The sequence below is a fragment of the Pogona vitticeps genome, chromosome 4, assembly GCF_051106095.1.
Source record: "Pogona vitticeps strain Pit_001003342236 chromosome 4, PviZW2.1, whole genome shotgun sequence".
In the NCBI taxonomy this organism is placed as follows: Eukaryota; Metazoa; Chordata; class Lepidosauria; order Squamata; family Agamidae; genus Pogona; species Pogona vitticeps.
This window is the reverse complement of record NC_135786.1, coordinates 159,588,444-159,614,840: the sequence shown is the minus strand read 5'-3', so window position 1 is coordinate 159,614,840 and position 26,397 is coordinate 159,588,444. Positions and strand designations below refer to the sequence as shown.

At 40.9% G+C, this 26,397-nt stretch overlaps 1 protein-coding gene across 1 annotated transcript; it reads right to left on the bottom strand.

Annotated features, from left to right (window-relative positions):
* Positions 1–314: 314 nt before the first annotated feature.
* LY86 (lymphocyte antigen 86) lies at positions 315–25,957 on the bottom strand. Its single transcript, XM_020789845.3, has 5 exons — positions 25,771–25,957; positions 11,531–11,617; positions 7,358–7,486; positions 2,185–2,237; positions 315–544 (listed from the first exon to the last, which is right to left on the bottom strand). The coding sequence occupies exons 1-5, from the start codon at positions 25,901–25,903 to the stop codon at positions 443–445; spliced, it is 504 nt and encodes a 167-aa protein (XP_020645504.3). The 5' UTR covers positions 25,904–25,957; the 3' UTR covers positions 315–442.
* Positions 25,958–26,397: the final 440 nt, after the last annotated feature.

Sequence of the window (26,397 nt, the reverse complement as noted above, 5' to 3'; positions counted from 1 at the left end):
ATGGAGAACTAGCATGCCTGATTAAAAGAAAAGGATATTAAGCTTCCTTGTGGGGGTGGAGGAAAGAAAATGAATGCTTTGGGGAGAAATTCATAAACGGGGGAGATGAACTTGGGAGAGGTTTTATGTACAAAATTAATTTGCCCTTAATGAGCCTAACCCCTTCTCAGTTTGAGTTTAAGTAAAATGTCTAATAAAAGCAGAGCATTATGGGAAGTCAAGCGAAATACATATTGCACTGAACCTGGTGGAATAAATTGAGTGGCACACAGGGTCTTGCAGCCTCCTCAAAAGTAACAGACTATAAGCAAGCATTTCACAGAGCAACATATCTTGTTATTTCACTGCACTACATCCAATAGACTGCAGATGGGAGATTAAAAACAAACAAAAAACAAATGCTGTAGCTCATAATGCTCTCAGACATGTCTTCATGACAGAATTAAGACAATAATCTCTCTTCAAGATTTCTGACGGTAAAATCAGCACAGATAATAGTTTGATGGTCTTCATTAAACATCTCTACTGTGACGTTAAAGTCTCCCTGCCAAAAGAAACAAAAACACACACCAAGAGCAAAATATTAGATCAGAAGAAGCTTGCAGTGAGAAACCCCATTTCCTTTTACAACTCACTATCAAAATGGGCTTGGCTTTCAGAATTCTGCTTTGTATGGTGCTACGTATTTTCACTTTTACTGTATGGCATGAACTGCAGAATTTTGGACTTTAATAAAGGTGTTTTTTTGCAAAAGAAAGCACCTTTGAAATGTGGATTTATCACAGAATGCTAAGAAATTCTGAGATTGAGAGGGTGATCGAAGGAGAATCATGGTGGATGAAGAGCAAATCATAAAATCCATGAAATGCAAGAACATAGCACATCAAGAAACAAAAAAAAATATATAAGATTTTTACAGTTGGTCACTCAAGGTAAGATAAATGGGAAAAAATAATGAAGGAGGGAGAACTTATTGGATGAAAAAGACTGAATATTACTTTGCCAATTATTCTGCTTTTCTTTATTCACAAAAATGTATACATAAAAAATGGCCTGATCCTACGATGAGGCATATTGAGGCAGCTGCTTCAGGCAGATTTTGGATTATGTTTCATGACAACAAATTGTTTGTTATTTACTTTGCAACAATTGCATTTTTACTGCCAGTCATATGGAACAGCACTTGTTGGTTCTTATGTACATATCCTGTGGCAAAAGAACTGATCTGGCCTTGCTTTGGCAGATCTTGGAAGTTACATATAATTCACATACATGTAACCAGTTACTCTTGTGGAGTAATGAATAGAGATGGAGATATACGTATTCGTATATAAATATCCTCGTATAGGTGGCATTAATGAGGGTCCAGCCCCACGGGGCCACACGATCCACTCACCGATCTGCCGCAGACGCGGACAGCATGATTCTGCCAATGGCTGTGCAGCACATGATCTGCTTGCCACCCCTGGCAGGAGGCAGGAGGACAAGCCTCGCTGCAAGGTTAAAGAGTGGCGAGTGGATCGCGCACTGCCGAGTCATTAGCAGAATTGTGCCATCCGCTCCATGTCAAGTGGCAGAATATCTTGGGCTGCCCTTAGTTGCAAGCAGCTCTGCAGTCTTTCATGCTATTTACACACACCTGGACATAAGTAGATCCTCAAGTGGGGTACAGGACTTGATAGGGCTGTGTTAGGTAGGAAGTGTCCCACCTTGCATGAAGGATACAAAGCTGAGAGAGCTAAACACAGTGCGTTGTGCAAAACTGATGATAAGCAGAGAGGAGGCATCCATATGACATGGGCTTAGGGCCAACCATAACATTAGGCAGAGTGAGGCAATTTTCACAGGGAACAGATGCTGCGGTTGAACAGTAGTAGTTCCCCAGGCATTCCTTCCACCTCCTCCAGGCATTGCTTTTTCTTGGAGGACAGAAATGTGTCCCATTATTGAGCCTGCGTTCAGACGTAGGCTTCAACAGCCACTGCTTTTATATGTGGAACAGTGGGAGGGTTGCAGTCCAAAAAAGAAACTTTCCCTAGCTTTTTAAATGTCGTACACATTACTAGATAACATAATGATAACCATAAGCCTCTCTGGCATGTCTTATGTTCAGTTATTCAGTTATAATGACAGTCCTGTGGCTTATGGCTTTGCTGCTTGTAGAACAACTTTGAAATAACTTACCTGAGGGATTTCATGGACTCCTAAGTCAATAGGTGCTTCGTAGTAGACATATTCTGCAAAACAAATAGATGCACTGCTGAGTGAGAGATCAAAGTGGCAAAAGAAATAAGTGTCAGGCGATTATATTCCATGCATTTTATGCATGGCTTAAATGGACAAAGCTCCTACCGTGGACAAAAATAAACAAAGAAACAACCACACCCCCAACTAGAATGAAAGCTGTCACCGGAAAACAGTCTTCCTGTTACAGTACAGATAGTCCTAATATGCTTTCTTTCGCTTGCTTGCACAATGAAACAAACTGTTCCATTTTCAATATGTGGCATTACCAAACAATCTTGAAAATCAACCTCCACACAGAGTGTGTTGACCCTGGTGGAGGATCTGTCCAGGGAGAATGAGCAGAAACCTGCCTGAACCTAGCATGTTGAACTAACTGCTGGATCCTGCAGAATCTGGACCTTTGTTGGGTTCAGAAGGCTGAACACCCTGAAGAATGCAGCTCTGGACCTGAGTTGGAGGAGGAAACTGGACAATCTTCCAGTCCCTGAGAACACAGCACATACAAAAAAGGCACAAGACCGACTAGATATATCCAGAGGAAGATCTTGGCTGCAGAATTCCTTGAGAGAAGAGGCATCCTCAATAGGAGCTCTTCAGGAAGGAAAGTTTTCCTTCCTTCAGCAGGCCAAATTCTGCAGCTGAAATCTGGCTCTGTGTGGGATGGGTGTGTGTGTGTGTGTGTGTCCAGCTGGTCAAATGGATAAACCTTAGGATGAGACTGGGAGCTTCTTGTAGACAACAAATTTTCTTGCTCCAGATTCTGCCTGCTGTGTATCCTCCACCTCTCTTGTTAACTCCTTGGCTATGTATGACTTGGCTACTTGACTATGCTTCTCGTACTCTGTTTGTTTTTTCTCACAGCTGGACTACTTTGAATCTCAATTGCTATTGGACTTTGCTTTTGGATCTCTCATACCTGGTTTCATTGGAATGCAAATTGCTTTCCAGCCCACAACCCCCTTTCTTTCCTTTCTTCCACTGGTCCCCCCTCTCCTGATTCTTTTATCTTCACTGTGAAGCTGCTCATTTAAAGCTTCATACTACTAAATTTCTCAAAAGAAATTCTATAAAAAAAATAACATGGAATGGTATGAGAGTACAGAACATCAAAAGTTTGAAGAGTAATTTTGCAAAATACTGTACATTATAATCTGCATGTCAAAATGATTCCATAACAGGGATCATCACCTTTCCCTTAAAATCAGTTATTCTTTTTCATTACTTTTCAATAACTCATGCAGGAATTACCTCATCTCTGGTCACTTATGGTTTTAAACTATTGGCATGATAAATTTTAATTGTTGTAAGCTGCCCAGAGACCTTTGGGTAGAGTGGGCGGCACATAGGTTAAATAAATAAATAAATAAATAAATAAATAAATAAATAAATAAATAAATAAATAAATAAATAAATAATAGTCCACTTTCAGACCTTCCAATTAAGTCATTAACAGTATTAAGCTTCTGTTCACGAAAAAGGGCCTTCCCACACTATCCAAACCTTAATGTATTTGACAGGATTCAGGAGTAGCATTCAATCCCCAACATGGTGTTTTGCTTTTGTATGTCCTCCTTGGCCTGAAAATCATGCCCCAACTGCCTACATCATTGAAACACCACCGACAGACATGTCCCCCACCCTTACAAGAATATATCACAACTAACCACATGGGGGAAAGCTCATTTGAATTGTTTTAGCTTGAAAAAGTGGACACCCCGCCCCCCCCCCCATGCAGAGATAAAAATCCACTTTGGGAACAAAAAAGGGCTGGAATAATTTGAATCAGCCTTTGCGTCATACAGTCAGTAAAAATATTTCAGATTCACCTGTTTTGTAAGTGGAGCAAATCTTTGTGTTAAATGACCATGTAATTGTACTTTTAGATGGGTTATTGTTCAGATCTGGTAAGGCTGCTCACATTGCTAGAGCCAGACTAACTACCACGAGCATTACTGCTACTACTGAGCAGTGGGGAAAGTACATCATCATGCAGTGGAGTTACCCTGCGTCCCCTCCCCCCTCCACATTTGACCACCAGTACTAAATACAGTGGTGCCTCGCTTAGCGGTGTTAATTCATTCCGCAAAAATCGCTGCAGAACGAAAACGTCGCTATGCGATATTAAAAAGCCCATAGAAACGCACTGAACCCCCTTCAATGCGTTCCTATGGGCTTAAAACTCACAGTTGAGCGAATATCCTTCATAGTGCCGCCATTTTCAGTGCCTCTAAAGCGAGGAATCCGTCCCTAAACACAGCAGGTGGCCATGTTTTTTCCCCAGTGGCCATTTTGAAATCGCCAATCAGCTGTGCGAAAATGGGGGCTTTGCGAGGATTGCTTCCCTACGATCATCGCAAAGCAAAAATACTCCATAGAGAACATTGCAAAGCGATCGCTTTTGCGATCGCAAAAACAGCATTGCTAAGCGATTTCATCGCTAAATGGAGCGATTGCTAAGCGAGGCACCACTGTACACTTACTGAGGGGAAATTTCCACAATAAATAAATTATGGACTCTAATGTTTTGAAGGCCCATTTGCTCCCCTATGAGCTTCACATCAGTATTCAGATCTTCTGAAGATCCCTTCTCACACATCTCACCTGTGTCTGGCAGGTTGGCAACCTCCCTCATCATGTGGAATACCCTCCTGAAGGAAGTACTGTATGCTTTGTTCTTTTGTTGTTGCCTATACAAAAGGCCTCTCTCTTTTTTCGGTGAAACATGCCTTTTTCCTGCAGGCACTTGTAGTAGAAACCTTAAGTTCCAGTGTTTGTTAGTTTAATGATACTTACTACTTCCCCACTTCCTGTTCTTTATTTACATGTGTTTTTTCCCTGCTGCCATTGTAGATGCTCTTTTAGAGACTATTTTTATTTTCTAGAAAGTTTATGCATTAGTACCAACTATTATTGTTAGCACGTGGATGAGCAAATGACACAGAAATATTGAATAAACAAAGAAATGTATCATGTGAGGCACCAGTATGAATGAAGATATATGAATATATACCTATATATATAAGTAATAATAATATAAGCAAAAATATTAAAATTCAGGCATTCCTCTATTATTCCCCTCCGTCTTCCGGTTCTATGTCATCAGAAGGAAAATCACTATTCAAGGCACTCTAATAAGGACTTATTGGCTTTTGAGATTACTGCCTATGGACAAAGATATATCATCTTTTCTAATGAAGTCAGCTCTGGCTTTATTCATACTTAAGTTGGAGAAAATTATTTTTATGCCTTATTAAGATGAAGGGCCAGCAAGCTCCTAGATGGATTAGGCTTTCTTATTTACTATGTGAGCAGCCACTTTTGTTGCACTTGCAATCAGCTGAATTCTCTGTAATGCACTTTCTGCAAATTCTTATTAAGCACTTCATCAGAAGAAGACAGTGATTCAGGATATATCTGTGGATGCCTTGGAATTTAATTTTCTATCAGTCTGGCTTCCATAATTTTCATGATTGCTTGCTTATCTGGTATTTGTCCAGACTTCTATGTGCCAGGTACTAAAACAGAACAGAACAATTCCTCAGAGTTTATCCTAGTAGATGAATTGTCCCCTTATAGAATCACAGAAATTCTGCTTTCAAGCAAACTTTTTTTAGTTGAATAGAGTTCTGTCTTATAGGAGGTTCTTTTTCCTAATCCTGAAATAGTAGGCTGTGCTGCCACGCAGTTCCTGTTTCCTCCCAGCAAGCACAACCATTTCAGGAAGTATCTTTTTGCGTTGTTACAATGGTAACTAACAAATATGTTCATATTTATAAATATGTGTGTATTTATCTCCTGGGATATTTATCTTAACTAATCGTGGAACTTAAGGCAGAAGTAAACAGTGGTAAAGTTAAAAGTAAGATTAAACAAGCATAACTAACAGAAAGTTGAAACAAAAAACAGGGTGGATAAAAATAAATGATTTTTGTAAAAAAATATCAAATTGATTTAAGTAAAAAATGTTTTTAATTTAGATCATCAAATAATTTCCATTTTGAAATTTAATTGTGATTTAAATCAAATCTACCCGGAAGAGTCAATCTAAAGTCATTTTAGATCAAATTAAAAGATGGCAGACCTGGTTTGTATCTGCAAGCAAAATCCATAACATCAAGCCACTGAAATATATGTTGAAGAATTATTTCCACAGGATGCAAAATGCAAAATTATTTAAAGTGAAGTTACAAGGTGAACGGCGTGATCTTAAGCATCTTTACTCTGCTGGTCTTAGGTTATTAATCAATTAATGTAATGAAAACTTTAATCAATGACACTTGCTACTGGAGATTTGCCAACTGAGATTTGCCTCCTGCAACAATTACAATTTTGCAACCTGAGCAAATGTATTGCTTGTTGCGGGTGAGAATAAAAATCACACCACAGTGTCAAAATCAATACTTTTCCTATGCCAATTAAAAAGGCACAGAAATATATGCAAGCTTTTGAATTTTTTAGATCTGTTCATTAGATCTGAGACCATATAGAGATCTCAAAAGCTTGAACATATTTTTGTCCCACTTTTTGGTTGACTACTCAAAGCATTGCCAAACTATGGCTTTTCAAATTAATAGCCTATATGGTTGCCTCTGCTTTTAATAAAATCAATAACACCACTTCTATACAAGGTGACATATTTTACACATTACATAACTACAGCCTTGAGTTCAGTCATATTTTTGAGGTGTTTTGTTTGCAGTATTGGCCAAATCAGGCCCCCCCTGCCCCCCAAATGATGGTACTATGCAAGACTTGCCCCTTGAACTCATATTTATATATTTATTGGGATATTTCTAAACTATCTCCATTCATCGTGGAACTCAAGGCAAGAAGTTAATCTCCTAGACTTGCTTAGCTGCTACCAGCTAGTAGCTCACAGTTCTTGTTATCCCCCTTGACTTGTAAGCAGACCTTCTTTGCAAGAGAATTCTAGTGGAGCACTTTATGCAAAACAGGTACTTTGAAATGGAAAGAAGTCTTCCCCCCACTGGTAAACTAAATGGCATAATTAGGATTGACCCAGCCTGGTATATTCAACTGGTACTATCTGCTTTCCTCGCTTACTGCACCTGTTATCTGTTCAGCAAATTAGGCATGAAAAATTAATTACCTCCTTTCTTCTTCCCACAGAAACTAAACTGTGGGTGATCCCGTTCGCAAATTTTCTTGGAGTAAACTGGGACTTTCTTCCCATTAATCGCTAGACTCACATCCACCGTCAGTTCCCTGATGGGGTGCCCTGTAGAGTAGACATAATATGAATCTAATGAGCAGCTGCATGGATAATAAGGCATTGACACGATGCTTGTTTTCTCTGAAAAGAAGAAAAAAAAACCTTGTTCTTTGTTTACAAAATCTATGTAACCTGCCACTGTATCTTCTTGAATGCAAAGAACAGTGCCCTCCTCCCAATAGGTTTCAACCTTATATTTATTTACAAATGTAATGAGTCGCATTGAACATTACATGACTTTAGCTCATACTGAACACATAAAGGATTGCAACCATGAAAAAAGCTATGTGGATGTCATCTGTGCTTGGACCAGCTGATTAAAGGGATCTGATGATACCTGCAAACGGAGGTACAAAGAGTAGCTGATTTTTCATTTTAAAAAAAGTGGTGGTCCAGAAGCTGAGTTGCATGGCAAAACAGGTATCTCTTGGGCAAAGCAAAGTCAAAATCTGGTGAATCAAAAGAAGCTAGGGCTGACTCAAGAATGCAGACTGCTAGATACTATCATAGTTGGAAGCCAAGTGGTTCAAGGGATGAGCACACCATCACCACAACCTATTAATCTCTCATTTCATGTTCCAGCACAGAATCAGATATTACATGCAAATTATTTAAAAAGCAGATATCTTAGCTGCTGAAAGCATCTGAGTGCTCAGCAGGAGTATTTCTCACTTTACATAATTTGCAGATTTGCTTCCTTAGTTTTGAGATTGGTTTTCAGAATTTAAGCATGAGCTTTCAAACAAGAAACTCTGCCTGAATCACATCTCTCACAACATAGAAGGTCACAACATAGAAGGTACAACTAAGCTGAATTTTTGCAGTCTGGATTGAGCTAAACAAGGTTGCTTGGAAGTGCAATATGCCATCTGGGGTGATTCCTGCATCTACACATAAGGGTAGGGTGGTTTCAGTGCAGGAAACCACACTGCACCTCAAGTGACCATATTTAGTGCATTCTTCCCTTTAAAGGACAAGGGTAAAAATAACAGAAAAGATCCCCCTCTGTGTCAGAGTGGGGAAAAGTTGTACTTTATTTATTTATTTGTAAATGACATAGTGCTGAGTTGGCTTGCCTCTCAACTGAGTCACACTGGATCCAGCACTGGATCATAAGGGCTTAAAGAAAACCCCAAAGCTCCACTTCCTCTTCTGTGTCCCCTTCCATGGGGGAATGGGAGGAAGCTTTCAACATTTTAATAAATGCCACCCAGAATAATATACAGTGGTGCCTCGCATAATGAGCGCACCGTTTAACAACAAATCCGCATAGCGATCTATTTTTTTTAGATCACTAATGTGATTGCATTGTGATGTTTTAATGGGCAAAACATTGCATTGCGATGTTTTTTAAACAGCTGATCGGCGGTTCCAAAATGGCCACCGGGTGCCCAAAATGGCCACCGGGTGCCCAAAATGGCCACCGCAACTATTTTCGCATGGTTTCCTCGCTTACCGAGGGTGTGAAAATGGCGGCGCTATGGAGGATCTTCGCTGAACGGTGAGTTTGGGTCCCATAGGAATGCATTAAACAAAGTTTAATGCATTCCTATGGGTTTTTCCATTCCGTTTAGCGATGTTTTCACATAGCGACGATTAATCCAGAACGGATTAACGTCACTATGCGGGGCACCACTTGTAGAATTAAACTAAGATGTAACTGTAAGTTGAAACCTGGAGGGCAATCAAATTGTAGAAAGGCGAAAAGTCAACTTGATATTGCAACATGAACAGATTGGATGACAGCACATTTGGTGTTCTCCTTCCCCCACTTTCCCCCCTGTATCCCCCTCTACCTTTTCTACTCCTTACCTTATCCCTAGTTTTTTAAAAAATAAAAAACTTTTAAATAAATGGCATCCTTTCCACTTGCCAAAGGTTAGACCATGCAGTGGCGTAAGCAATGTGGTACTGGTGATCACACATGCCAGCATTAAACCAAAATGGAGGAATCCTACCTGCATTAAAAATCCAGTAGCTCCTGCCTGGTGTGAGTAGACATGAATAAATGTTGGGCTGGTTTATGATTTCACATGGTTGCCAAAAAAAATGAGGAGCAAACCAGCCTGTCCTCAAAGTGGATTAAACTGCAGGACATTGAGTAAAGACACTGTGAGTAAAGAAAAACACCTGCAAGGGAATGTCATAACGTGGTCTCTCCTCTCCAAAACCACACAGCTCAGCAAAGAACAATGCAGTACTAGGGTCCACTTGAGCAGATCCAACATGGAGCAAAGCAAAGCAAAACAGAGTCTAAAAGGCGAGGATTTTTGGTTACACTTTGACTCTGTTGACACGAGTTTCAACCCTGCATTGTATGGGCATCGGCAGGTGGTAGGGTGGGTGCAACGAAAGGAGAACAAATGCTGAGTGTGGATGGGCTCTTAGTAGTTTCCGCATGCTGAAGGATGCAGAGGGATAGGTACCACTCCAGATCTTGGAGAATGACTTTTCAGAGACATTAATATAAGGGTTGCTTCTACTGAGAAGTCACTCACTGCTCAATAGCATTCTATTACCTGATGAGGAATCTATAAGTTCTTCATTGAGTACCTCGGGATTCTACTGGCAAAATATAGAACAAGCACTTTCCCAGCTCATTGCAGTAAGAGAATCTTCGAGGCTACATGCTGCTGATGGAATTAGTTAAAAGCTTTTTCTCTGGAGCACCAAGCTTGTGTCACAAACATAACAGTGGAATAAAATGCTGTTCTTCCTTGTCACCTGGCCACTTCACCTCCTCTTACTATATGTGTATCTACAGTACAAAGTTACAGTAGTTTTTACCACTTTAACTGACATAACTCCATCATATGGAATCCTGGGATTTTAGTCTGAGGAAGTACTAAGAACTCTAGTATAGAGAATTCTGAAGTACTTCCCCAAACTTGAAATCCCAGAATTCCATGGAGTGAAGCTATAATACTTGAAGTGGTATCCAACTCCTGTCACTCTGTCATGTAGAACATTTTGTGTTGAAACGAACTTGTTGACCCTTCCCAGTGTTTTGTGTGCTTTCAGACAGGTGGCTCCACATGCTACCAATGTAAAATTTCCATTGCAAAATATATTTCTACAGAGAGAAAAACAATGGGAGAAGTGGGGGGGGGGGGACAAGGAATATAAGTGGAGTACAATGTATACTGGAGCTTCATAAAATTATGGGAATCACGTGGGATGATTACATAAAAGACTTGTCTGAAAGGACTTTTAGTACATTTTGTGATGTACCCAGCTGTTTCCCAACTTGTTTTATTATTACATCCCTTAACAATAATCTTCCTACCCTGTTTCTCCCAAAATAAGACCTAAACTGAAAATAAGCCCTAGTATGGTTTTTCAGGATGCTCGTAATATAAACTCTACCCCCAAAATAAGCCCCAATTAAGTGAAACCCCATCTTCCACCATTGTGCAGCAACCAGAAGATGACATGACTGCATTTGAACAAATATAGATTGTTGTACATGAAAAAAATAAAACGTCCCCTGAAAATAAGCCCTAATGTGTTTTTGGAGCAAAAATTAATATAAAACCCTGTCATATTTTCAGGGACACATGGTATACTTCTGGACTTTAGGTTTGAATGTGAGTTTTTGACACTTTCACTTCCCAGCTGGCAGCTCAGATGCAACCTGCTTCTTTTTTTAGCTAATGGGGGGGGGATTGGCCCCAGAAGGCCAAGCCAGAATAGCCAATGGTTAATGAGATATAAAAATTTTGGCCTGAAACATCTGCAAGGCTGGAGATTCCTAATACAAAGCCTGGGAGAAATAGAAAAAAACAGCTCTTCTTTCCCACAGGGACACATGGTTTCTAGCTGGTTGCTGTGTCTCTCAGGTAGATAACTGTGGTGCAGCTCTCCTGGCTATAGTTAGAGAAAGAAGCAGAGATAGCAGTAGAACTCTACTAATTGCTGAGATATACACACAGTTCTGCCTTGCAAAACAATTGTGGTGCAGTTTTCTTGCCATGTGCTTTTTGTCAGGCACTTAAAATGCCTACCTGCTTCTTTGTTTGAAGCAGCTGAAATATGACAATTGGTACTTACGTAAAATGGTTCCTATTCTGATGTTAGCAGTTTGGGGCAATACATTGGAACAGCCATCAAAGCTGAAAGCAAAATCTTGCCGCCGATCTGTGAAGAGAAACATAATGAAACCAGAGATGGACAATTTCATTTATCATAAGAGGTCAAATGTAACGTGGATTACCTCCCCTTCCAACGGCAAGTTTGGTAAAAGTTAGCTGTGGGGGTCGGGAACCCTCACAACGTTCTGCCATTCTGAACAAGACATCCTATTAACAATTGTTCTTAAACTTTTCTGCATGAAAAATTGCTGTTCTCTTTTGTTCTCTGGGGGAAGCACCATGCTTCCTCGTTCTGTGGACCGAGAGTGGAAGGTGAAATTCCCTGTGTCATGGCACAGAAACAGCCCGTCAAGATGACCTTTTGAGGGAGGCTGATAAGGGCAAAATGTCCTTGTTGGTCTTCCTCGACCTGTTAGTGGCCTTTGATACTGTCAACCACAGTATTCTCCTGGGGAGGTTCTCTGAGTTAGGGATTGGAGACCTGGCCTTGGCCTGGCTCCAGTCCTTTCTAGAGGACCATCCTCAGAGAGTACAGCTTGGGGAGATGCTGTCCGCTCTGTCGACTCTCAATTGTGGAGTCCCACAAAGGTTGACCATCTCCCCAGTGCTATTTAATATCTATATGAAGCCACTTGGGGAGGTCATCAGGAGTTTTGGAGCTTTGTGCCACCAATATGCAGATGACACTCAGCTCTCTCTCTCCTTTCATTCTTCTGCAGTGGATGCCGTCCCATCCCTTGAGTGCTGCCTGGATGTTGTGCTGGGGTGGATGAGGGACAATAGACTGAACCTGCACAAGACGGAAATCCTGTGGGTGGATGCCCCTAGTGCTTGCGGTCTGAGAGCTTCCCTGTATTTTTTTTTGGGGGGGGGACACTTTCCATGAAGGTTCACAGCTTGGGCATACTCCTGGACCCAGCACTATCAATGGAATTTCAGATAGTGTCTGTGGTTTGCTCTGCCTATTTTCATCTAAGGCAGATTGCCCTAGCTTGACAACGGTTCTCTCACCATGCTGGTCCATGCACTGGTAGTCTCGAGATTAGAATACTGTAACGCTCTCTATGTGGGGCTGCCCTTGGTGCTGTCACAGGTACAGAACTTGGCTGCCAGACTATTGAGCAGGGTAAGGAGACATCAACATATTTTCCCCACCCTGGTTGCCCTGCACTGGTTACCTGTCTGTTTCCATGCCAACTTCAAGGTGACGGTGTTAACCTATAAGGCCTTAAATGGTTTAGGACCTCAATGTCTAGCAGTCTCTATGGCAGTGATGGCTAACCTTTTTCAGCCGGAAACTGGAAAAAACAAAATAAATTAAAAACAACCAGCGGGTGGCGGGCAGTGGTGGTGGTGGAAGCAGAAGTGGAGGAAGCAGAAGTGGCAGTGGAAGGGGGAATCTCAGGCACGGAGGTGCCTCCAGACCCCACTCCAGATCTGCCTCCAATCATGCCCAACCCCTGCCAGCACCAGCTGCTCCGGATCCTGGCCTGCCACCTGTTGGGGCGCAAGCACTGTGGCTGTAGCTGTCTCCTCAGGTTTGGCTGTCAGGGGTAGTGATCCGGCGACTTAGGGCTCGCGTGCCCGCAGAGAGGGTTCTGTGTGCCAGCTGTGCCATAGGTTTGCCATAGCTGCTCTATGGTATGGAAAGTCCAAAAAAGGCAGACATTTTGTTGATCCTTATCAATCAACCCGTTTATCTTCACCAGGAGCAATAAAGCTTATGAATCTGAATTGTCTGTTGCAGACCGAGACCAGGCTATTTCGGATATTATGCACCATAATGGTAATAGCTTATAACAATATATTCTTGTTGGAGAAATGTATCTCCCACTTACCAGCTAGAAATTTAATCCCCCTTTACCAAACTCAAAGAGAAGAAAGGAAGCCTGAAAGAGGTGGCAGATTATATCATGGTTCCTGTTAATCCAAATATCGTGGTGCTCCCATCTTGCAAGCTCTGGCACTACTATAGGCCTGATTGTCAGAGTTTCAAAGAAACTTCCAATGTTCCAACGTTACCCTCACTTTTACATACTAACAGCTGCTTGAAAGAGCACCAATGGGGGTTGCCAGCCCACAGTTTAGGAAACAGTCCTATGAGAGGACACAGAATACACTTTTTGATATGAAAGATTAAACTAGCTTTATGGGATGGCATACTAAAGGAAATGGACCCTCTAATTAGAAGGTGTTATATATGCAGTTTGTAGATAAACATATATCCTTACAGTTGCTCAATAGTGAATTATAAAAGAATTATAATTATATAAAAAGAATTATAAAATCATAGATTTTATAATTCTTTTTTGAGCGAAAGGCAGTGTATAGAAATAAACATATATATATATATATATATATATATATATATATATATATATATATATATATATATATATATATATATATATATATATATATATATATATATATATACACACACACACACACACACACACACACACACACACATATATATATACACACATACATATACATATACATATACATATACATATACATACACACACACACACACACGTGTGTGTGTGTTTATTTCTATACACTGCCTTTTGCTCAAAAAAGAATTATAAAATCCAGATTAAAACATAAAATAAAACAAATCAACTTTAAAATACAGGCATTAAAAAATCCACAGATAATCCAGTTGTTAGTCCTAACTGGAACAACAGAACCAATGAATGAATAGGACTTGTTAAGTCAACACTTATGTCAACTCTGTTGCTTCAGCGGGTCCTCTCTGACAGTTGGATTTAACTGATAGACAGCAGCCAAAAAATTAGGTCCCCTTCAATAGCAGACCTGTCCTACCTCAGAAAGGTTTGTCACATACAAATGCCTTGGCCTGCCTGTAGAATGACTGGAGGTGTGGATCTCCCTCAAACCATTTTTCTTTTAGGCTCCCCTTTGGAAGCAGTATCTCTGCTTCTAAGATGCTACCAAAAAAAGCTATAATGTGGCATCATTGGGATAGTGAAGTGGTGTTTGTTTGTTTGTTTTGCCCCTGCCCCACTCAGAGTTCTTGCCACCTGTTTGCATGTGGAAAAATGTGAATGTGGCAACATCATGTCATGTATTTATTTCAGTTTTTCATTACGGGGGAGCTAACCCAGTGATAAGACTTGGCAGCACTCCGACATCTCCCTGTGATGTGCAATTAGAGCTGAGGAACATTATAAATGCACTATTGAGCAACTGTAAGGATTATTTAGGAACAGGACTGCTTCTAATAGTCTTGCTTGTTAAGAAATGATGACCGTTATTTTGTAATCCTAGTTTCATGAAGTATTACAAATAGTTGCAAGCCTATATTGACAGGAACTATATTGGTTTTGACTTCTTTTCCCACCCCTATGTTACCTCTTCCTGTTCTCTTCTCTGTCTGTTCTTGATAACAATACTTTGTCTTTTGTTTCACTTCTTATATTTGTGTCTGGCATGAGGAAAGTCAGAAAAACAGCCAGTATGACTTGAATGCTGGATGGATCGATCATACAGCTGTCAAGTGTGGCACTCACCCTGTCTATTTTGCCTGCAAGTCTAGACTGGCTTGATACATTCAGTAGGAACAGATATAGAGCAGCTGGCATTTGTGCTTTGCTCTAGGTATTGTAAATGTAGAGTGCCATTTGCAACACGGCAGACTGAGTTTATTTCAGTCCATGCACATTTTTTCTTTCCCTGCACAGATCAGAGCTTAGAAAAGTTGTTTTTTTTTCCACTGTAAGACCAAGAATCCCATAGCTAAGGGAGCAAAATGGTTGCATTCAATTTTTTTTTTTAAAAAAGAAACTGATCAAAAGTCAACGAAAATCTGCTTGACCATTTTTGTTTCTGAAATTCAGGTCCCCCCCCCCCCCGGTCTCTGGAAGCTTATATTTTTTCCAAGTCAGAGCAGTTCAAACAGTGTTTTCTCCATGTGGTTAGTTGTTTTGCTCTGCAAAAGGACAGGGTGATGATGACTGTGGGTGATAGTCTGGCGATGTACTAAGCTGGACATGATGTTTCGGACAGTGGGAACACCCACCCCCATGGTCTCTCTCCCTAGTTGCTCCAAAAAAATATTAATTAAATAAAATCACTAGGTTTAGTGCTAGATCACCTTATTACTGCATTGATATACTGTATTAGTTTAGTGCTAGATCATCCCTGCACAGACAAAAAGAAAGAAGACAAACATCTGTATGAAACAGAAACAAATGCAATAAACTACTATGTTTCCATGGAATTTGGAAATGAGTCCCTTGTCTCGAACTCTGTGCAACACTTTAAACCATCCACCAGCTTTACAACGAGCCATAAAAGGAGATCCTGGAATCTTCAGAGGGTGGGAACAAACAAGGGTGGCCACGGATTGTAGCATGGGCATCTGATTGAGGTGCCAGTTTGAAAAGTGGCATTACAACAATCCGTGGTCTCCATGTAATCACCTAATCTGAGTAGAAGCATAAAATAGGCATTAGCACTCTGATTTGGCTTGCCAGCGTACTTGCAGACTTTTACAATCTGGATGCCTTGGATTGTTTGAAAAAAGCAACATAGCTTGTTTGCATGCATTCCGGTGGGTTTTATTTGGTGTCACAAACATTTTGCCACCATCACAGCTTATTTCAGTTTGAAAATAATAGATGCTGGAAGTCATGACACCCTTGATGCCAAGCTTGGATGCCCACCCTGTTTCCACCAGTTGTGTGGTAGTCTGTCTGCTACTGGTGAGCTCCTCCCCAAGCTGTATAGAAAATGCGCACAGACAAAAGTCCAGGTTGCTGCCCAGAGAGCTGGTCTCCTCTTCACTTTTATTTTTTCTTTGTTTATCTCTCTGTCTGCCTGTCTCCTTGTCTATCTACTTACCTATCTACCTAACTGCCCCCCTCCCCAGTACAGGCTGCAAATGCACACTTCCCCAAATCTTACAGAGTCAAAATGTTTACCTTTCTTTCCCAGGAGAAAAATGACTCTGTACTTCAACCTTTCACTTTCATGCCACACTTGAGAACAAATGACACTTGTATTCCCAGGCTTCCCACCACCCACCTCCTTCAATCTGTTCTCTCTTGGAGAATTCACATTTTACTTCACATACAGTACTTTATCCTTTTTACTCCATTGAGCCAGCAGTAGGAGGAACAGTTATAATTTTCCCAGAGGAGGAACTTCCCATGCAGTGAGAAGGCTAAATATCCCTTTGGATATCCTTGGATCAGGAAGATGAAACATAAATTAGCTGAATGAATAACAAACAAACCCAGGGGGTGCTCATTTGTATCTACAGGTACACATTTAGTGACTACTATTTAAAAAGAAATGCAATCTCACCATTGTGGAGGATGCAGATCTGTATGCATGTTCTATCTGCCACCTGGGTGGTTACTGTTGATAACCAACTTCAAGGCCCCTAATGCCCAATTTTCTCATTGGACTTAGTTTAAACAGGACTTTGGATGGATAATCCTTTCAGCAAAAGACACTGTCAAATGAAGTGTCCTCTACAGTGATCCCCAACGTCGGGCCTCCAGATATTCTTGGACTACAACTCCCAGAAGCCTTCACCACCACCTCTGCTGGCCAGGATTTCTGGGAGCTGAAGTCCAAGAACATCTAGAGATCCAACATTGGGGACCACTGCTCTAACATACTTTTAAATACAAGATGTTCTCCTACAAAGTGGAGTGGGGGCAATCTTGTAAATCACCCTCCTTGTAACGCTTTGGCTCTGTGGGGTCCTCAGAGTCAGACATCCATAAAATGTCCAGCTCTAACTAGAACTGGTTGCTACACTAAGCAGCTCACTGCCTTTTCATCATATTCTGGAAGATCAGGGAATACTGCAGCATTGATCACCAATGGGGATAGAGAAAAAGTGGAAGCTTTTTGAAGTGCAATGGATCTTCCTGGTCCAGCAGTAGTTGGGCAGGGAGCGCAGTGCATATGCCATCACAGTGCTCTGTTGACTGAGGCAGCCACCTCAGGGACTTAATAGCATGATTGGTTCTGGACTTGTCATTATCCTAGTCATCGCTGTAGCACTTACTGTTGGTGCCTGATAACCCATCATCCGTATTGCTCAACCATCCCTAGTTGTGAGGCAAAACTTTAGTATGATTCAGTTGGTTGTGTAATCTATCCATTAAAAGCCACCTTCTTATCTTTTTCATTGCTCATTCAGCAAAATGATCAAGAGGTGGGCCTTTCTCAAATGAAGAATGTCCTGAACAACATGGAGTCAGATGCTCCTATGATCCACTGGAGAGACAGGATTTGACCACTATTTTGGAATCACTAAAGAAAAATGTAATTTACAGGAACTGTGCCATTTCCCTTCCCCATTTCCATTCTAATGACCATGTCCACCTTGGTTCAATAATTCTGGACAGTTTGTTGATAGTTTTCTAATAGGTTATTACTTTAAATTATTCTTGTGAAAACAGAATCCTGTGGATTAATAGCATGGATTTCTAGGCATTGATTTAGCTGAGTTTGCACTATTTCTAGAGAGAGAGAAGGGGGAAAATCCCACTTCTTCACAAAGCACATCAATACTTTTGGCCTTTCAGTTATTACACTTCTGGGAACAGTCAAACAATGGCAAAGCAATGAGTTATTTTAGCTTGTTCCTGCCCCATCCCTCACTCTACTTCACACTAAAATGGCAGAACAGAAAAAAGGAACTGGAAAGGAACACACTAAAGAATAATTCTTAACTCTTAACACAGTACTTTCCATCTCCAGAGATTTCTAATTAATCCTTGTGGCCCTGGTGAGGAAATGATTACAGAACAAATTTTAATTTCACAGTGTCTCTCACCTTAACCAATGTCTCCCCCAAACTGTTAAGCTAAGGCACTCTTCCCACATTTTTAAATTTTAATATTGGCAGTGCATTTTAATTGCACATCTGGAAAGGTTTCCTTTTTGCAGATTGCATAGTTAAGACATGTAACAAAAGGCTATTCAAGGCACTGCCAATGTACTGCTAGGCTCTATTTCCTATGTATGTATGTATGTATGTATGTATGTATGTATGTATGTATGTATGTATGTATGTATGTATGTATGTATGTATGTATGTATGTATGTATGTATGTATGTATGTATGTATGTATGTATGTATGTATGCCAATACACTGATTTCTTATTGATTTCATTGCATTGATAACATTCTCCCTATACAGGATCCCACAATAAACAGCAGCATGCTTGGAAAAAATACTCAGATAACACCAAAAACACAATAAATGTAAGATAACTGAGTCGTATGCAGTTTCTATAAGAGAAATATATATTTCACTGATAACAGGAATGGCTTTCTCTTTGTGTTATTAGTGCATGTTATTTTTTAATCCTGCTTGATAATTATGAGTCTCTCACTTTTTTAGATAGATAGATAGATAGATAGATAGATAGATAGATAGATAGATAGATAGATAGATAGATAGATAGATAGATAGATAGATAGATAGATAGATAGATAGATAGATAGATAGATAGATAGATCTTAAGTTGTTTTATTGCACTGAATATTCCCTTTTTAATATGTACTTCCCTGAAAGTACATATTAAAAAGGGAACTTCTGCTCAGTATGAAAGTGCAGCATATACCTTTTCAAAATAAAATGTATTGAAACAGCTTTGGTAGGGTGTGGTGCTTTGTCTTTGCTACCACTGCAGGTGACAGGACAGAACTTTGACAGCAAAAGCCCAGAGTCTTACTCTGCAAAATGAACTGAAGATTTGCACAAATGCTACAAGGCTAACTTGCACATACTGAAGAAAGTGAGGCAATGCATATTCCTATCCATGGAGAGTAAAACTAGAGTGTCTAAGTTTACAATGCCATTCATCATCCTATTCCTTCTCCACTTCCTGTTGGGCAACAAAACAGTTGCATTTCACACAAGAGGCAACTGCAGCAGATCAGGTATTGGCTGAAATCCTGTTGCCTAGCATAGCACGTTGCACCAGTATACACCCATTAGAATCAATGGCCCATATGAAGGAACTGACTCATCAAATTCCTGCTGATTCAGTGGCCCTACTCTAGTGTGCAAAGCAATAGGGGTTCAGCCATTCACTTACAGAGTGTCTCTCCCCTCCCCCACCACACCCATAAGGAGTATCTAAGATGAAATAGCAGTAAGTGGACTACATGCTTGGTATGCAAAAGTTCAGTCCCTACTGTAGTAGTTGTCAAGCTTTTTGGCGTCATGCCCCCTTTCTGACTTCTCAGAAAACTTTGTGATATTCCTACCTCTCCTTTATTGTTATTTTTTTACCTTTTAGTGGAATTTAAAATCATAATCAATTTTTAAAAACACACACTCATTTGTGTTTTAATTTGATCGGTTTTCATGAATGTTTGGTATCCTACTGAGAATATTTGAAAAGTTATCACAAATCTGTCACTTAATGCGATAGGTCGGTGTGAACATTTATCTACTGTTGCTATTACGTATAGACAAATAGACAAATGTGTACTTTACCACTAGTCACTGTGTGATGTCAGCCATGTAGGTTCTCTGTGCAAGGAGATTTCCTGCTAGGGAGACTGGGAAGGCAACAGCACTAGTGCTATGGTCTTGGAAATTTGACAGAATGACAAGTAGATTTGTTGTTCACCTACAGTACATGTCTTCTTTTCCTTGGCCCAGTCCCACAACAGAAAAATCCAAACGCGCTGCTGAACATGCTAGAAAGTTTACAAAACTGCCATTGCCTTCTACGTTGTTTTATTGGCTTCCTCAGGGATTGAAGCACCACCCATACATGTAAAAAAGACACATTTTGTGGTTTGAAATTTGAAAAGAAAATAGTTTTTTTAAGTAGTTTTTAAAATAAACGTTTGATAGGAAAATCTGAGTCTCATGTTCCTCCTTGGAAGTGCTGGCTGGAAGTTTCTGGGACTCGTAGCCTCCAACATAACTGTCCTGAGCCAAGATAACAAGCACTGGGTTCAAGAGTTTCTGTCTTTTTAACACCATATTCTGGCTCTTGGATAAAATCTTATTCACGAGAAATGCACACCCATGGCCAGGCTGTTGTTTGAACCTGAGATGCTTTCTTAGGGACAGAGGGCTCCTTAGGGTAATCTGCTGAGCAATACTGTGAAGCTCTTTCATCTTTTCCTCCTTGGAGGATTTCTTTTTTTGTGCACATATAAAAAGTCAGAAAAAGGATGAGTTATAAATGGAAGACCGTCTTCCCTTTAGCTAGGGGGTGGAGCCCAGAAAATCCATGAACGAGGCAAGGTGGCTGCCTGGTAAAAAGATAGTGTCATTTGGAAGCATCTCATGTGATGACTGTTACAATTAATTAAATGGGTTTAGGTATGTCTACCCGCACATGTGAAATCCACAAATACTGTACTTTTTGCTGAAAAAAAATTGAATAGTCCTTTGGAGGAACCATCTAATAAAGCCTAGTGGGCAGCAAGCCTACAACCCCCCTCCCCATGAAGACCTGAGCTTCCCAAGAAGCAATGGGGCAGTTTCCTTTTTTTTTTTTCACTAGAAGAAGGCCCGGAAGGCAGGGATGTTCCAGGCGGATGGAATGTACACATGTATCTGTGAGTGGAATTCTTCCTGAGGAGTTCTTGGAGAATTCTGGAATTTCAGTCCAAACAAAAACAAAATAACGAAAGGCATGCCTTTAATCTGAATTCTACAACTGATACAACCTGGGGTGTGGGGATGAATATCCTGTCTATAGGAGGTAATTGTTAAGAAAAATTGAAAAAAAATTGGGGGATTTTGCCACATTTTATTGCATATGATACTGTTTTAAGCCTTGTGTCATCTGGATGGTGAAAAAAAAAAACCCTGGTATCTTCAGCACACAAAATGGTTCATCTGGACAAGCCCTGCATCTTGAAACTATCAAAACATCCTAGCTAAAATTGTGCCCATGTCAGATGACCTGAAATCTGCATTGGTGTCCTTATTTTAAAGGAAAACAACCTGAGTGTGCTTGGATTACTGTGAAGCATCTACATCTGTACCCAAAGGAAGGAAAATTGCCATCCTTTAGTCTGTGCTTACCCAAAGATCAGACCCGGGCTAGGACCCATCATCCTGTATAGAGTGGCTGCTGCCAACAGCCCTTCATACTGAGGACTGCTGTTTGTGAAGTAGGACTCTCAGCCCTCCGCAACTCATGTCATCCTGTGTATCAGGTATCTGAGTGCTTTATAAGTTATCCTGTATTGACACACTCTTGATTTGTGTCTCTTGTGATCTGTAAAACCATCTGGTGCCTAATCTGTCTTTATTGCTGACTCTCCTTAAGCATGCATTAGGGAGCCATTTTCATTCCTAGAACCTTATGGATATTTTTCTTCTTGCGGCTGTGGTGTCGATTTCTGGAAAGAGCACTGGGTTATGCTTCATGTTAAATGACAGAGTTTAATCTAAGCCCACAACCTCTGGGAAAGACAAATCTGAAATATACTGGTTTCTGGGTTTGTTTTTCTTGATCTCTGTCGCCAAGGTGGATGAGCCTGGATTTAATCTGTCACATAGGCCTTGAAAGAGAGAGAGGGTGGTAAGAAGCTGGATTGCATTTTATCAACTTAAAGAGGAAAAAAATGGTGTAGGGGGGAAATTCTTTTAAAAGCTACTTTTAAAGAATAATTTGTTCCAGCTGATTGTTACATTATTTGAAAAGCAACCTATTGCATTACTTAATGTTGTGTTACTTGTTGATCATTACTTTTCTTTTAATTACTTTTGGGGGCACACTTTTCAACTGATAAGGGAATGGCATAATTTTTTTTAAAAGTCAAACACTTCTAAAATGCCTTTAAAAGTAATCAGAAAGTAATTAGAAGTAAATGAGTTAGAAAATAACTAGAAAATGGTTGTTGTAGGTTTTTCAGGCTGTTTGGCCATGTTCTGGAGGTTTTTCTTCCAGAACACTAGAAGAAAAACCTCCAGAACACGGTCAAACAGCCTGAAAAACCTACAACAACCATCGGATCCCGGCCTTGAAAACCTTTTCATTAACTAGAAAATGGTACATGATGCATCAATTGAAACAATGTTGATCCTCTTCTTTATTTGTGTTGTAACTTATTACCCTCTCATTATAAGAAAGTAATTAGTTATGGATGACTACATTATGTGTCATTCATTACTTCAGCTTTGGTTTACCTCTAAGTATGAACTTGTTTAAAAAGTACTGTACCTTTTTGCACTGTTGGTGGTCAAGTTGTTATTACAAACTGTTTACAGAAACTATAGATGAGAGGCAACAGGGAATGGTGGATAGAGAGCTGAACATTAGGTAGAGAAGTGGGTTCAAGTAGACAGGCCAGAATCATGTTGGTGTTTTTGGACCATGTGAGTAAAAACACAGAAGTTATGGCAATTAATTGAAACTAGTTAATTAGGCGCTAGTTGCACATCTGGTCATGTGACTGAGCACACAACCCACACCTCATTAATTAGCATCAGTTAGCTGCTGTGACTTCTGTTTCATTTATATGTGCATTAAAAACCAACAGGATTCTGGCTTGTGTTTCTAAACTAAGGCAGATGTACAAACAAAGTGTCATTTTATAAGAACTACTGGCTGCTATAGAGAAACCACAACTGCTAAAGGATATTTTAAAAGGGGTACCACACACCTTGTATTCAGCGTTTTTTCTTTTTCATTAAAAAAAAATATTTGATAGGGCATTTGTAAAGTTGAAAAAACTGATTCAAAAAGAAATACTGTTGCCTTAACAACATTACTCCAAATGCAAGAGAGGCAAATGGATCCCACAAAAAGAAAAGAGGCAAGCCCAGCCACTTTTGGAACCATTTTAAGGCTTCCCCCCTCAACTTCCACTCCTCTGCTCAGAAAATGCAGCTACCATTCTTGACAAATGGTGGCTATCTAAGGGCAGAGACATCTCTGGGCCTTAGCGGGTCCGCAAAGGGGCCCTCAGCTCTTTGCTTTAGGAGTGGAGCAGGTAAAAGACTTGCATTCAGTCTCGCATTTCTCCAGAGTGAAGGACTGCAGGCGTTTCAGGACTGGGAAAGGTCCTTTTCTCTGTTTGAGATGCCAGAGAGGCCGCTGGCCGGCCTTGACAGCACTCTAGGCTGGCGTGGACAGGCAGTCTGGAGTCACGCCACTGCATTTTTGTGCCTTTTTTTCATTGTGAAAATAATTGGGAGGGGGGAGCGCGACAAACAAGCCCTCCAGGCAGCTCCATTCTTCTTTATACGGGGGAACCCGCTTAGAATATCTGAAAGCTGATTTGGTCTCCTAGGAATCGGCTGGCAAAAGATTTCATTTCAAATATTTATTTACCCCCTCCTGCCCTCTTGACTGCACTGATCATTTCAGTGCATGTTGTGTAAAACCGTGCCTCAGCTTCGGGGGAGAAGTGGGGCGGGAGGCGGAGGAGACGCCCTACGAGGGCAGCTTTTGTGTTTGGATGAACTGGGAAACCACGAGCACCGGCGCTTTCCCTTCGTCGTTAATCACCTTTTTTTCAGCTCACGCGCCTCGCCCTGAATAAGACGTCTCTGAAGCGCCTTCCCTTTTGTCCCTGCTGGGAAGCGCGTCAGGGCCGCGGCGGTGGCGGGAGGCCAGCCGAGTGGCGGAGTTGAAAAGGGAAACGCCGCCGAACGGCTTGCTTTTTCTCATTTATTTTTTTCCAGAGCCGCTTGCGCCTTCTTCCCCCTTCCTCCCCCCGCCGCCTTTCTTCTTCTCCTCAGACGGAAAAAACAAACAAGGCCCCATAATCCGTGAGAAAGGCCACCGCCCGGCGCTTCCGCTGCCCGGCCCCAGCGCGGCAGGCGGCCGTTTTGACAACGCGGGCCCTTCTGAGCAGTGTTATGAAACCGCGTGTCAGACTGGGTGGGGGGCGGGGGGCGAGGAGATGGTAGAAAGACAACATTTGGGCACCAGTATGGGCCAAAGACCCCCTGTTTTGGCCAAGGGGGAAAGAGGCACAGCAGCTGGTACACTGCGAGGAGGGGCCCGTCCCCAACCAATACGAAGAAGGCCAAGCTATGGCTGTTTGAGACATTCTGACCAGTGCTATATATAGGAGAACTGATATGCATACATGATGATATGCATACATGATATAGCACTTGTCAGAATGTCCCAAACAGCCATAGCTTGGAATAATAAAATGTTAAAACAGTCAATTATTTTAACTCTTAAGCACCATAATAACATTTTATTATTCCAAGCTATGGCTGTTTGGGACATTCTGACCAGTGCTACATGAAAAGAAACTTGCTTTGCTTTGGTTTTCAGTAATACTAATCATCATCATCATGTGCTGTCAAGTCATTTCTGACTTATGGAGACCCTTTTCAGGGTTTTTCAAATAGAGGATACTCAGAAGTGATTTTACCATTCCCTCCTTTGGGGAGGGGGGCAGCTTGGAACTGTGTAGCTTGCCCAAGGCTGCACAGGCTGACTCTACTTGCAAGAGGCACAAGTGAGAAATCAAACTCCCGACCTCTGGGTCTGCAGCCAGATGTCTAAACTCTTGAGATTTGTATTGATTTTATATTTATTCCAAATGTCATGCTAGAAACCCCCAGTTCACATCACACCAGGAAAAGGTCAACACTTGCAAAAATTACTGTTTGGACTACAGCATCTGGAATCCCCCAGCCAGTCTGGTATCTGGGAGCTGTAATCCAAAAATGTAACACTTACAAGCTGTTGAAAAAAATATATGAAGAATTTTCATTAGTTTTTCAGTCCACTGTTGTCCCATTGTATTTAACCATCTCTGCCTAACACGCCTGTAGCATTCTGAAAGGTGTGTTATGTTGCAGAAGAACTTCATCAATCCGGTGATATGCTCTGGGCATAGAAATTCTGATGGGAACATGAGGATTCTCTGCCCAGAAATATTTCCTCCATTTCTTCAAAGAGAGGGAGCCAAACCATGCATGCAGCTATTCGCATATGCTGATTAGGTTTCTGCATTTCAAGGAATGTGCATTAAAGAGATTCATGCAAACACCAGTTTGCATGAAATTGCAGAAACACAGTGATCTCTAAGTCAGGGCAAGTGATGATAAGTTTTGGGGATGGTTGTGGAAACAGGCCTCCTATATTTAAAGCTGCCAAATTAGATTAAAGTGTACTGCAATAGCCTGTTTTCCTCCTGATGCAAGCATACTATCACAATGAGGGTGAAAGTTAAATGGAACTATAAGTGCTCACCACAGCTTCTGTACTTCACTTCCAAATTGTCAGTCTTGCAAATTGTGTGTGAAGGCCATCTGGTGATGCTGGTGACAGTCCAGATCAGCAAGAAGATGAGAGGAGCAACTTTCAACGTCTTCATAGTGCCCATTGAACAACGTCTAGCCTGTGTGCAAGTGTCTCTTCCTGGTTGCCAACATTTGAAGAACTACTTTCTTTACTTCCTCTTTCTAATAGGCACAGCAGCTCCAAGCTACTGTGTTCATTACCTATGCAAGTCTTAAATAATACAGTACAAACTTATGCCTTGAAAAAGGGTAATGGAGTGAGCAAATGGCTAGCCAGCGGGGTAGTATTTCTCTTTGAAGGTTTCTGTGTTCTGCTTCATATTACATTAGGCTAATGTGATAACTTAGACAACCCAAGTTTACTCACTTTACTCACAAATAAAAGTAAGAGGATTATGGTTTTTGATTAAAATATCTCAGAATTACCAAGGCAGAATAGCTGAATGAGGAGTTTTGGGAGTTGTAGACCAATGACACAAACCTGCACACCTCTTCTCATAACAGAACGAACAGGGAAACGAATCCTCTAGAATTTTCAAGTACCATAATTCATTACCATTGGCCCTGCTAGCTAGGG

Excerpts from the sequence above, each read along its gene's own strand:
- LY86 (XM_020789845.3), bottom strand. The coding sequence starts at position 25,903 with ATGGGCACTATGAAGACGTTGAAAGTTGCTCCTCTCATCTTCTTGCTG. Across the intron at positions 11,618-25,770 it reads AGTGAAGTACAGAAGCTGTG|ATCGGCGGCAAGATTTTGCT; the intron begins GTGAGCACTTAT and ends TTCTCTTCACAG. Across the intron at positions 2,238-7,357 it reads CTGTGGGAAGAAGAAAGGAG|AATATGTCTACTACGAAGCA; the intron begins GTAATTAATTTT and ends TTTGTTTTGCAG.